The 13,169-nt window shown below is 48.2% G+C and overlaps 1 protein-coding gene across 3 annotated transcripts in view; it reads left to right on the top strand.

Moving 5' to 3' along the window:
* The window catches only part of WDR37 (WD repeat domain 37), a 59,300-nt gene that overhangs the window by 37,974 nt on the left and 8,157 nt on the right, over nt 1–13,169 (top strand). For 2 of the 3 annotated variants that reach the window (XM_030878332.3, XM_060293697.1), the window contains exons 10-11: nt 2,404–2,644; nt 3,799–3,940. In XM_030878332.3, the coding sequence (XP_030734192.1) occupies nt 2,404–2,644; nt 3,799–3,940 (383 nt within the window). The remainder of the gene's footprint in view (nt 1–2,403; nt 2,645–3,798; nt 3,941–13,169) is intronic. The other variant, XM_030878333.3, reaches the window with a different exon arrangement.

The following is a 13,169-nucleotide window of genomic DNA, read 5'->3' as shown; positions in this document are numbered from 1 at the left end:
CATCTCTGTTTGTTCTTTAATTCTTCTAGATCTTTGTTAAACATTTCTTGCATCTTCTCGATCTTTGCCTCCATTTTTTTTTTTTTTTTTTTTTTTTGCGGTACATGGGCCTCTCACTGTTGTGGCCTCTCCTGTTGCGGAGCACAGGCTCTGGACGCGCAGGCTCAGCGGCCATGGCTCACGGGCCCAGCTGCTCTACAGCACGTGGGACCTTCCTGGACTGGGGCACGAACCCATGTCCTCTGCATCTGCAGGCAGACTCTCAACCACTGCACCACCAGGGAAGCCCCCTCCATTCTTTTTCCGAGGTCCTGGATCATCTTCACTATCATTATTCTGAATTCTTTTTCTGGAATGTTGCCCATCTCCACTTCATTTAGTTGTTTTTCTGGGGTTTTATCTTGTTCCTTCATCTGGTCCATAGCCCTCTGCCTTTACATCTTGTCTATCTTTCTGTGAATGTCTCATGTGTGTAAAGTTTTAATGTTGGTAACAAAAGAGGTTGCATGTTGAGAAGAATGAATCCACAGGTTTAAACCACAAACCCCTCAGTTACATGCTTGCTTTTCCTGTGGGATACAGATGCACCTTCTTTGGATAATCATGCAGGGTCTTAGTTATCCTTTTTGGTGACTTGATCTTCCTAGTTTCTGTTGAGGGTGGCTTTTTGCTGTAGAGTCTACACACACTCAGCCCTTCCCTGTGCTGCTCCTGTGGGGGGAAGTTTCGCCAGGCAGAGGACGCTGAGTGATTTCATATAGTCGAGCAAACGTTAGGTTTCCATTTACGTTTTGGCTGTAATTTTTAGAGGATGATAGTAATCTTCCAGTTTTCATATCTCTGCCTGTGAATATTCCTTTAGTTTTTCTCTTTTTAATCCTTTTAAATGTTGTTCTATTTAGAGATGGGGTAAGTAATTAATGAATTCCAGTAATGAGTAGGAATGAGTTTTCTTTAGATAAGTGGTCTTAACAATTCATTTTTAATGCAGTGTATTATGTATTTAATTTTAACACAGATTTTTCCCTCGTGGAATTTCCAAACTGTCATGTGCTGTGCTTAATGCACGCATTCACTCAAGAAACAGTGAGCACTGGAGGAGGACGGGGCAGAGGTGTGCATGAAGACTGATGCTCAGAAAGTTCAGAAAATGAGTTTATGTTGTATGGATTTCCTTTTCCAAATAAAATTTAAAAAGCACTAATTTTGTCAGAGGGACTATTACATATAATACTTAGATTAAAAAACTTAATAGTTTATTTAGAATGTAAGGTTGACTTTATTTTCTTTAGGATTTTGTTTGTGTTGGATGCAGGGACTTTTCTTGCTTGAAAGTTGCTGCCTCAGGGCTTGGAGGTTCCCTGGGGACCCCAGCTTGAATTTGAGATGCACCTGAGGTGTGGTCGGTGCCGGGACCACTCCGCGATCTGCCATGAAAGGAAGAGCAGGTGGTGCTCCCTCATTACTGCCCAGCCCGAGCCTTGTGCTTGGATGGGCAGCACTGGTTTTCTTAAGCTTTGCTGGCTAGTCTCGGCTCAGGTTACATCCCTCTATTGTGTGTGTATACATGACATACATCCGTGTGCTGTGTGTCCATGTGTGTGTATGCACGACATGTATTTCCATACCTATGACATCTGCTCCCGTACCCATGTGTGTGCACTTGTGCCCAATGTGTGTCTGCCTCCCGCTGGCCCATACGCTCTGTGAGGCGGGGCCCCAGGCCCACATCACCTCCTACATAAGTTCCACGTGGACATGCCAGGCAGCGGCCATCTCCCCTTCTCTGCTGTGTGACCAGCATGTGGTCTGGCACCGTGTAAGCACCTGATAAATATTTGTTGAATGAATACACCGTATTTTCTTAAAGACCTGAAGCCTAGGGTGACTATTAGGTTTTTTGTTTTATCCTTAGCTTTTGATAAAAGATTATTGATAATGTAGGAAAATAAAGTGAACTCTAATGTCTATTAACATAGCAATAGAATTCTAAACGTGTTTTAAATAGGCTTCTGAGAACTGAATGTTCCTTTTTTTATTGTGACAAATAATTGATTTTCAGTTGTGTTTAGTTTTATTACTTTTCTCCTAATCTGTGTGAAAACTTAAAATGTTGAAAATCATTTTGTTTTCCCCTTTTATTGGTTAGTGGAAATGAACTGTAGCTCATTTGATGTTGTAGCCGCCTCATTTTTTCTTCTTATGTTTGGCCCAGGGTTTTAGCCAAGTAGGAGATGGTGAAGTTGATACACAGTCACTGAGCACTACTTAGTACCAGACACCCACTGGTGTTGGTCGTAACGTTGGTTAAGTCCTAGAAGGACAGACAGTAACAGTGCGATTGTGCAGCCGTGTCTGGCAGCCTCAGGATTCCCAGGGAACTGCTTCTCTGCTCTCCCCCAGCAGCAGCTCTGTGGCGAGGACGAGGTGGAGTGCTCCGACAAGGACGAGCCCGATGCAGACGCGGACGCATCCAGCGACTGTCCCACCATCCGGGCGCCACTGACATCACTTAAGAGCCACCAGGGAGTGGTCATAGCCGCCGACTGGCTGGTCGGGGGCAAGCAGGCGGTGACGGCCTCGTGGGACAGAACGGCAAACCTGTATGACGTGGAGACGTCGGAACTTGTTCACTCCCTGACAGGTGTGCAGGCACTGCATTCCCGGTTGTGTGCAGACGACGTCTCGTCTAGAAGGACTCTTGGTTCTTTTGGTGCAGCTGTGATTTTCAGAGCTCCTTTATGATTAATAGAGCTGTTGGTAGTTAAATTTATCTTATCTTCGGGGGAGTTAATTGCATCTAGATACATGCAGTATCCAGATATTTGAATGTGGTTGTTGTATTAGTTTTCTTTTGCTTTGTAACAAACTTCCACATGCTTAATGTCTTAAAATAACATGAATTTATCACATTGTGCCCCTGGGTCAGGAGTTCTGGGCACATGCTCGCTGACCCTCTGGTTCTCAGGGTGTCATGGGTGGAGTGAAGGTGTTGGTGGGGGCTGTGCTCTCACCTGAGACCTGGGGTCCTCTTACTGCCTTTGGGAGGATTCCTCTTCTTGTGGCCCATGACTGAGATCCCGTTTTCCTGCCTGTTGTCAGCTGGGAGCAGTTCTCAGCATCCAGAGGCTGCCCTCAGTCCCCCGTGGCCACTCCAGAGGCATCTCACCATGTGCTGTTGGCTTTCTTCTAGGCCAGCAGGAGAGCATCTCTGCCGGGACCCTTTGAAAGGGTCCACGTGACTAGGTCAGGCCCATCCAGGACAATCTTTCTTTTGATTAACTCAAAGCCATGTGATTTGGGGGCCTTAGTTATATCTTCAAAATCTGTTTTGCTTTCAAAATGTACCGAGATTACCAGAGCATTTGCAGGTTCTTCCCAAACACAAGGGCAGGAATCCTGCAGGGTGTGTACCAGGGCTGGGCATCTCTGGGCTGTCTCAGAGCTCTGCCCATCACAGGCCTTTGTGCGTGTTTATCGGTGAGTGCCTTTCCTCATTGAGTGATAAAGGTTGTGTTCTACCGAGTGCTCCACCTGTGTATTATTAGAGGTTATTCTGCAAGTACGGAATTTGGAACTGTACTTATTTACACACTCGGCCTGTTGGAGATCTGCCTGACCTTCCAGCCATCGGGGTCAGGAGTGTCCCACCCATACTTGTCCTGCTCTTCCAAATGCACGAGGGGAAGGAACACGGGTCCCACCTCAACCCCACACACCATTCCCGCAACTCCTCTTACCGGCAGCATAGCAGGGGCCTGCCTCCCTGTGACCATCTGCCCTTCGTCTTTGTCGCAGGGCACGATCAGGAGCTGACGCACTGCTGCACACACCCGACCCAGCGGCTGGTGGTGACCTCCTCCCGCGACACGACTTTCCGTCTGTGGGACTTCAGGGACCCTTCCATCCACTCCGTGAATGTTTTCCAGGGCCATACGGAGTGAGTCTCAGTTGCTTAGATGTCTCTTTTTAACTATTCGAGAAAGAAGTTTTGCAGGTAGACGTTAAGACTCAGTTCTTATTTTAATTTTCAGTGTTAATTTCCAACTCCACTGTTTTTCAGAATGGCTACTCTCCCAAAACACTTAGCTCCATTTTGGAAGATTTCACTGATGTCCCCTCCTGAAACTGGAGGTGGGCAGGAGGTGGGGAAGGGCCAGGAAACGCTCGGGTCATGGCGTGAACAGCAGAGCGGTTCCCTGCCCCTCCTTGTCCTCGCGCTGGGCTCGTTCTTGTCTAGTCTTGACATCACGCATGTTTGCGGGGCTGTTCCGGGAGAGTCCCCACGTCCCACCCTCTGCCTGGTGGGCAGAGCTGCATCCCGACAGCTCGCCCCCCACACGCTTTTTCTCACCCCATGTGACCTTCCCACTGAGTGATGCCCAGCCTCCCAGCTTCTCGGCCTGCAGTCTGGCCCTCTCCCGGTGGCCCTGTGCAGCCCCCGCTGGCACTCCTGTCACCCGCAGCTCCCAACCATGTCCTGTCACCTGCCCCCGCTGTCCTGCAGGGTCCCTCCTGTACAGCAGTGCGTCCGTAAAGGCCAGATCGCGGCCATATCAGCGAACGCTTCTTGGCAGATGAACCTGCTTGTCGGCTGCTCCAGTCTGATTTCCCGTCTTTGTCACACAGTCCTGTAAACGAATCCATTTTCTGTGTTTAATGTTAGGTACTAAATTTTAGATTTAATGTTCAAAATTAATAAATGTTCAAAAGGAAGCCAGGACAGTGTTCTTCTGGAAGCTCGAGGTCAAGAGGTTGGTGTGTGCAGCCCCAGGGACTGCCCAGCTGAGTGTGGGCTTCAGTGGGAAGGCCGTCATCTGTCAGAGGGGCGCGCTCCTGCTAGGGGGACCCCGGGCTCCCCCAAGTCCCTACCTCCTGTGGCCGGTCCTGTTTGTGGAGGGGGGATCCTGCTGGGGTGCCCAGGGGCCCAGGAGCAGCTGCTCTTCCCTGCTTTTCAGGCAAGTCACTCAGGGCCCAGGGAGCAGAAGGGACCGTTCGGTCACAGTGCGCTGGACGAGCCAGGACTCTGCCCACACAGCCCTACTCCTTAGTCTGCACGTCTTTTTTCCACGTTTCTCATTTTAAAAGTTTAAGCATAACATAAAAGTTGAAAGAATAGTCAGCAAATCCCCAATTACCCTTCTCCTAGGATCACCCATTTTTATTTTTCCACATTTGCCTCTGTCTCTGCAGACACATGTGCAAAGGGCTGGATGTACAGCACGCACTCGTACTTTCTTTGGCTGAGGCTGTGTCTTTGAGAATAAGGACATTCTCTAAATATCATGGTATCATTTCCACCTGAGAAAAATTAAAAACAGCCTGTGACAGCTTCTGACATCCAGCCTATGTTCACATTTATCCCTGTTGTCCTCAGAGAATCTTTTATGTTTTTTTAAGGTTTAATTGAGATTCATTCATTACATTTAGATACTATGTTCCTTGGTCTCTTTTAATCTGGGGCAGTTCCACCCATTTTGTTATCATTATTTTTTGTGACGTCAAGTTTGTGTGTGGAATGCAAGCCAGTCTCATGTGGAACATGCACCCTCTGCATTTCTTCTGCGGCTTCCTTTCTGCCGGAAGTCTCATAGCCACTGCTGTGTGTGCCGCGTCCCACCCATCACTGCATGACTGGGGACGCCTGCCTGGATCACAGGTAGTGTCTGCCAGGTGTCCCCGCAACCGTGAGGGTTGACACGTTGAGGTGCATCTTGTTTCTCAGCGATCTTCCACCCAGTGAAAGGTCTGATGTCATCAAGGGTCCTTGCCTGAATCAGTTATTCCTTTGAGAGTTGGGAAAGGATGGTTTTGCTGATTCTGTCCTTTCTTCCTGCGTAAGCTGGCGCTTTATTCATTGGCATGGTTGAGAGTTAGTGCAGCCTCGCGGACCCTCCTACTCTAGGGTGATGGGCCTTTGTGGCCGTGAGTATGAGCGATGCTCAGGCTGTGCCAGATTCACCGCCGAGCGCCCCATGGCTCCTCTTCCACGAGACCCTCACTCGGCCAACTTGCCACCCTGGCCCGGCAGGCGTCTGTCCAGACTCACCCTGTGCTGTCCGCCCCAGTCTCCTCACTGAGCTGGCCCTGCTGGTGGTCCTGGACCGAGCAGAATCTGGCCGGAGATCCAGGGCGGGTGGAGGAGTCTCGCATGGAGGGCAGGCAGTCCTTGTGGCGCACGGGCCTCTGCCCTGCTCGCTTGAGCCTCCCCTGCTGCACGGGGTAGGGTAGGCCTGCGGGGGCAGAATCCAGGAGGCTCCCCTGGTGAGTGTGGAGCACGGTGAGGACTCGATGAGTCCTGATGGCCTCCTGCCCATCCGTGGGTAAACCGAAGCAGGGTCCTCAAGATTGCCGGACTCTGAATTTGGTTCCAGGGAGCTTTGTCTCCATGTTATTTGAAGGGTCTTTTGGTCACATTCTATTTTCAGTTGCTCTATTTAACTTCTGAAAGTTTTTATTTTGTTTTGCACAAAAAGCCAAGAACTTACTTGTCTTACTGGGAGTCGATGGAAGAGCCTGGTGTAGCTTTGAGAGCATGGTAGCAGTGGCCTGTTCCCACCTGTCTTCTCTGATTGTGGAGGGTAGCAAGTACTGTGTCATGTTTAAAATACCTGTTTAGTTGTTGGTCTGTTTTTGCAGCTGGTAGGTGTGTAAAACGACGGTTGTTTTGGAGAGAGACATGAGGAGTGTAACTGGGGATGAAGGACTTATTTCCAGTATGTGACACAGTTTCTTAGGTTTGTTTTCTCTAATGGGATCAGGAGTGGCTTAGAGTTGACAGGGTGCTGGGTCCGCCCCTGGGGGCCTCTCCCAACCCCGACCTGAGACGTCGGTTCACGCTTGAGTTCACTTTTACTACGAGGACACAGGAGCTTTTGGATGGTAATAGAATATACGTAAAGTACCGCTCTTACTTAGAGTATTTACGTTTTCTCTTTTCTTGCTCTGTTAGGATGAGCTAGCATATTTCGTTGATGTGTAGATACAAACATCAGTTTTAAAAAGTTCTCTCTTTGGTACTAATTTCCTGCAGTAAGTGTCAGAGAAGGGGAATCTTCACCTTTTTTCAAGCCTTCGTGAATTGGTGGGCTGGGTGAGGGGCTGGCTTTTTTGTTTCCTGTCGACTTTACGGTTGTGGCTGCACTGGGGCCCACAGGCCTTGCAGAGGCTACAGGCCGTGTGGTCAGCAGATGGGGCTGCAGGCTGTTCTCTCCCTTTTGGAACCACCATCCCACGTTAATCAGCTGTAAGCCTCTGGGAATGACTGCAGTTTGGAAAAGCAGGAAGTGAGACATTTTACAGGCTTTCAGTTAAGGACTCTTCCTAGTCCCTGACTTGACTGCTGCCTTTTTGTGTCTGGCACGGGTCTTCTGGGGTCGAGCCATATGACACGTGGTATCCACGGAATGTACTCCCTTTGCACGGGGATGTAAGTGTGGACCCACGAAAAGGCGTCCGTTATCAAAACCAGAGTAGAGGGAGCGCTGTTCACTTTGATCAGTCACATCTCCAAGCAGCTCCGGGTGTCCTGCCTCCCTTCACATCTGTAGGGATGCCCATGACCCCCCGTGCTTGTCCCTATCTGTCCACCGGCCCCAGCGTTGGCTGTCCTGCCTGCACTTCCAGCCAGAGACAGTTGAGATGTCCTCTCGGGAGCTCACTTCAATGCCTGCAGAGCTTGCTCCTGGGCTGGGAGGTGACTGAGTTTTCTGGGATGGTTTTCTTGATCCTTTTAACCCGATTCTTTTCTGAACATTAAAAGCAACACTCAGAAGTGCTGTTCCCTGGAGCATTGCTGTTCTTTCCTTGTGTCGCCCTAAAATGTCCACGTGGAATGTTTTCAGTGGATCGTCACTTAAACAGAGGCTGTATTTCTTAAAATTACGTGACCACATATTTCACATTACTATGATGTGGAACACACTTTGGAAAAGCCTATCTTAGGGCATATTTTCATTTATAGGAACTCAGCACAAATTCTTTAGTAAAGTATGTTAGACTCTCACATCTTTCATAATGTGAATAATTCAGTTACCTATATGGGTAATTTGAATTTTCTGTGTTGCGTTTTCGTAAGGCAAGATGTAGTGGTATAGGCTTCAACATGACTGGCTTAGTTCTGCAGTCCAGTTTCTCTGGGAGCTGGGGGAGAGTTTATTTTTTCCCTTTTCATTTTCTTTTACCAGGTCTTCGTTACTGGGTGTGGGATCTTTAGTTGTGGCATGTGGGATCTAATTCCCTGACCAGGGATCGAACCTGGGCCCCCTGCTTTGGGAGCACGGAGTCTTAACCACGGGACCACCAGGGAAGTCCCCTATGCCTTTTTGAGAAAGTAGGGTTTCACTGAAAGATTAAAATCTGTAGTCAAATGGGTCCCCTTGAGATTTGTGCTGCATTATTTTTGGTGGGTAGAGAGGGCTCCCAGATGGAAGGTCTGTTTTAAGGTTTTCCTCATAAATTTTTAGAAAAGACAAAAAATGAACCCTTTTCTTTTTTGGTATGTTATGTTTATTTTCACTCTGTATTATGAAATTTTTTCATTATATTAGGAATTTTAACATAACAGGATTTACTTAGTGGAATTGGGGGGCTGTATTATTAGACTAGCGTTTAGTGGCCCAAGGTGTACCAGTTTGCATGAAAAGTAATTTTAGAAACCTTATATGACAAACTTTTCCTAATAGTGGGAATTGTAATGTGTGCTATTCTTGGAAATAATAGAAATGTTTAATTGGAAAAATTTGGAATGTCATAGGAATTTCAACTCTTGGCAGTTTCTGTCTTATGTATTTCTGTCATCAGCTGGAATTGAAATCCAGTGCTTTTTATCTGAAATGAGCTAAATCCTTATGTATTCATGTGTTTTCCACCTGACAGTGTAACTCAGGGAGTGAGCCACTTCAAGACAGCCTGGTGGGGACAGTGCCTCGGCTGCTCTGCGTACCTTGCGCTCAGTCGGTGGGGCTGGACTTTGACCTTGTGGGCTGTGGATACAGAGACGTTCCTGAAAGTGGCTCTACTATAACAAAACCTATACTTAGGTTAAAACCACTGCTGCTCTTGAGAGATGCCCGTGTAGACTGTCCTCTAAAGCAGGGGTCCCCAACCCCTGGGCCGCAGACCGGTATGGGTCCACGGCCTGTTAGGAACCGGGCCGCACAGCAGGAGGCGAGCGGCGGGCAAGCAAAGCTTCATCTGCTGCTCCCCGTCGCTCCCATTACCGCCTGAACCATCGCTCCCATTACCGCCTGAACAAACCCGCCCCCCTCCCCGCCCCGTGGAAAAATTGTCTTCCACGTAACTGGTCCCTGGTGCCAAAAAGGCTGGGGACTGCTGCTCTAAAGGGAGGCTCCTGATCCCTCTCCTCCCAGCACCGCTGCCTCCTGTGGAGCTTGGTAGAGTCGTCACCACCACCACCACCCCCGCCCCCCGTTTTTTAGATTCATTTTGTTTTGTTTCAATTGCTATAAAAAGGGACTGACAGTTGAGGCAGTCACTGGTCATTAAGCTTCCCCTGTGGGTGGCCGATGACTCCAGTCTGTACCCAGCTGACAGTATTTACACGTGCGAATAAGCTCTGGCATTGAAAATATCTGAAATAAGCTCAACGCGGGTAAAATATCTGAGAATGCAAAGTTTTTTGTTTGTTTCTTTTTTGCCTTAATTCTTTTCATATGATTTTAACTTCATCCCCCAAATGTGAACTTAGGTACTTTCTTGTCTAAAGAAAATAAGACATGGCATCTAACAAAAACTTGGTTTAAAAAAGTTTAGAGATTATAATGATTGCTTTAAAGTTATGACATTTTCATATGCTTCTCTTGCCAGATATCCAGAGATCTAAATTCTAGATCTTATGCTTACGAAGGTGAAAGTAGCTTTGAATTTTGTGTCGTGCTGTTGACAGTTTTCTTTATGCTAGTTTTTTTTTTTTAATTAATTAATTTATTTATTTTTGGCTGTGTTGGGTCTTCGTTTCTGTGTGACGGCTTTCCCCAGTTGCGGCGAGCGGGGGCCGCTCTTCATCGCGGTGCGCGGGCCTCTCACTGTTGCAGCCTCTCATTGCGGAGCACAAGCTCCAGACGCACAGGCTCAGTAGTTGTGGCTCATGGGCCTAGTTGCTCCGCGGCATGTGGGATCTTCCCAGACCAGGGCTCGAACCCGTGTCCCCTGCATTGGCAGGCAGATTCTCAACCACTGTGCCACCAGGGAAGCCCTATGCTAAGTTTTAAAGAGAAAAAGTGTTTTGACAGTGTGATACTTTTAACTGGGTGGTGGTTCGATTTAACTGTTGAATTCTGTGCTTGGTCAGCGACACAGCATGTGTGCAGGCCTGTGCTGGAGGCGGCGGCAGGTAGGGGTGGTTGGCAGACCTCTGCGCTGGGCTGAGAGTCTCTCATTCCTGGTCTTGGTCTTCAGCCCTCGTCTGTGATGAGGAGGAAGAGGGGTAGCAATGACTGCTGGAGGAAGGAGAGGCCCGGGGCACCACAGGGGCCTCAGAACTCGAACCTGAACTTCCCCCAGTTTACAGCCCCTTCTCCATATGCCTGGGAGTCTGCTTCTGTCTTCTGTTCGCTTGGGTAGATTGAAAACAGTTTCATTTGGGGAAGTGTAGAGACTTACGTAATTTGTGGCAATAGATGGTTGATATCTGAGGTTACCATCAAACCAAGGCTGACAGCGTGAACTCCCCATAAATTGCCCCGTTTCCGATTTTCTCAGCTCTGTTTGCCCAAAGACTCTGCTCAAATTCTTAGAGACTGGAGTGGCAGCCATGGTCTCAGAAATGTGATCTGACTGCAGTGGTTATGAATCAGTGGATGTTTGTCTTGTCATGGAAATGGGCAGAGGGCATGAGTGGTGGTGCGCAGCAGCTGCCGGGTGGGCGTGTGCACCTCGCACACGTGGGCACTTCGTGGAAAGATCTTGGGAGTGTCTCTGTCAGCGGCTGAGGAGCCATCTCCTTCTTGCTCGCTCACCTTGGCTTTAGAGGTAGGTAGTGGATATACAGTAATTTAGTTACTGATCCCTGGTGATACATTTAAAAGTTGTTTGAAATTCAAGAGATAGTTTTGAAAAGTAAGAGGAGATTTAATATTTCTCCATTTATCCTTTTTAAATTCTTCATTGAAGAAGGGCTGATTAGTAACTAATAAAAATAAGGACTTAAGGAAGTTAGTGCATTTAAATGCCTCTTTGTTGTGAGTTGATTGCTTCACTTTTCGTTGAGGTGACCCAGAGCAGCATCGTCAGGTTATTCACACAGATGGACACCTTCCCGACTGCGTCATTACAGCCTCACTGAGACCTACCCGAGGCACGTCTGGACCTGACACAGGTGTTGGCAGGACCCCCTGAGCGACGGCGAGCAGTGAGCAGTGTGGGGAGGGGGCAGCTGCCGGGCAGAGCCTGGCTTTGGGAGGTGGTAGTGACGGCGGGAGGTTAGTCTTGGCTTACGTTACACACACACACACGCACATGTATCTGCACACACATCACGGTCTGTGCAGCCTGTAACACTTCTGGACAGACACGTTTACACGTGCATGTATATGTTTCTGCACACACGTCATATTCCGTGCAGCCTGTGTCACTTCTGTTGGGAACTCCACATGGTTCTGAGGCACATTTGCACACGACCTCGGGCTGTCAGGACCCTCTGGCACCTGTTGTCCAGCGTTAGGGGAGTCACCCCACGCTCTGGTGGGAGAGACGCTTCGGGTGGACTCCTTGTTTTACCAGCGAAGAAGAGGTGCCTTTCCAGCCCCGGACCATCCCCACAGACCCAGGCTGGGCCCTCTGGCTCCAACTTTGCAATTTAGGGCCAATCTACTAACGTATTTGAGAGTAAAAATCTTGTAGTTCCTAATATATTTCTGACTTTTATCTTATGAATAGGGCTTGTTTATACCATATTACTTTCAAAACTTATGAACAGATGTTTTCCTTTTGGAAGATTTAAAAAATAAACCTTTGAAATTCTTTACTTCCCAATTTTTATGCACAGAATCATGTCACATTGATACTGGGACAGTGGCTATTAATTGATGAGCATGTAAGCAGATAAACTCTTGGACTCAGAAAATCAGGGGATGGAGCGTTAAAAAACTTGAGGGAGATCACTCCCCCCCCCTCATCTAAGTGGAATACGTTCCTCTCAGATTTCTTTAAATTATTGATATAATTGCAGCACTCAAATCTGACTTATGGTTGACTGTTACATTGTTTGGTAAGAATGAAATCACGACCAGGTTTCACAGAAAGGAAATCAGAGTCGTGACCCTTGATACTGCAAGTGTGAAGTTATTATATCAACCTTACTGATTTTAACTTCTCTGTAATCATTTTAAATCAGGTTGTGTGGACCTGTCATCTTTGAATAATCTGTGGAGAAGGTTCTTATTAATTCGGTTAATAAAATGCTGAGGAGAATTTAGCCTAGTAAGAGCAGTGCTGTTTTGACTCACCCCTTGGAGCCCCTCTCTGTGGCCATGGCGGGCACGTCCCCAGAGCTCTGGCATGGGTGCCGTTGGTGGGAGTGTTGGTGTTAGGACAGAGCCCGGCCCTGCAGCGCACCTGTGTCCTCCGCCAGCGTGGGCTATGGGGACGTTGTCACGCGCCCCCTCTGTTGCGTGTTCTCTTGTGGGAAGCAGGACCAGGCACGCGAGAGGTGTGCAGTCTGTTGAGGAAGCAGTTCTGTGGTTCAGGCCCATCGCGAGGTGAGTTGGGAAACTCTCGACTGACCCTGGAGAGGGCGGCTGGAGAGAAAATAACAAGTGAGACAGAGGCCCTACACGCTATGTGCGCTACCTGCTTTCTTCCAGGAGCAGTTGGACTTTAAGTCCTGAAAAATTATGTGTGATGCAAAACTGACTTTTCCTTTGAATGTTTTTTATCTCAGGGTCTGCTTTTTTGGGAGCCGGCCCTCAAGGATTCTCCAGAAGTGTGTTTCATTTGGAGATGAGTTTTCTGTTTCTCATTCAGGCATCAGAGATCTTGAAACACAGGAGACATGAGTCTCTAACTTCTGAAGAGCACTCCTGATCGGAAGGGCAGTGCTCTCTGAGATCCTGGGTGTTGCCGAAGACTTGTTACTCTGTGGGACGTTTAGCTTGGAAGACACAGTGTGGAAGCCAGTGGTCAGGAAGGAAGGCGGTGGCCCGAGCCCC

Source organism: Globicephala melas, chromosome 2 (assembly GCF_963455315.2).
Source record: "Globicephala melas chromosome 2, mGloMel1.2, whole genome shotgun sequence".
Classification (NCBI taxonomy): Eukaryota; Metazoa; Chordata; class Mammalia; order Artiodactyla; family Delphinidae; genus Globicephala; species Globicephala melas.
The sequence above is the reverse complement of the archived record's forward strand: the minus strand, read 5'-3'. Positions and strand labels throughout refer to the sequence as shown.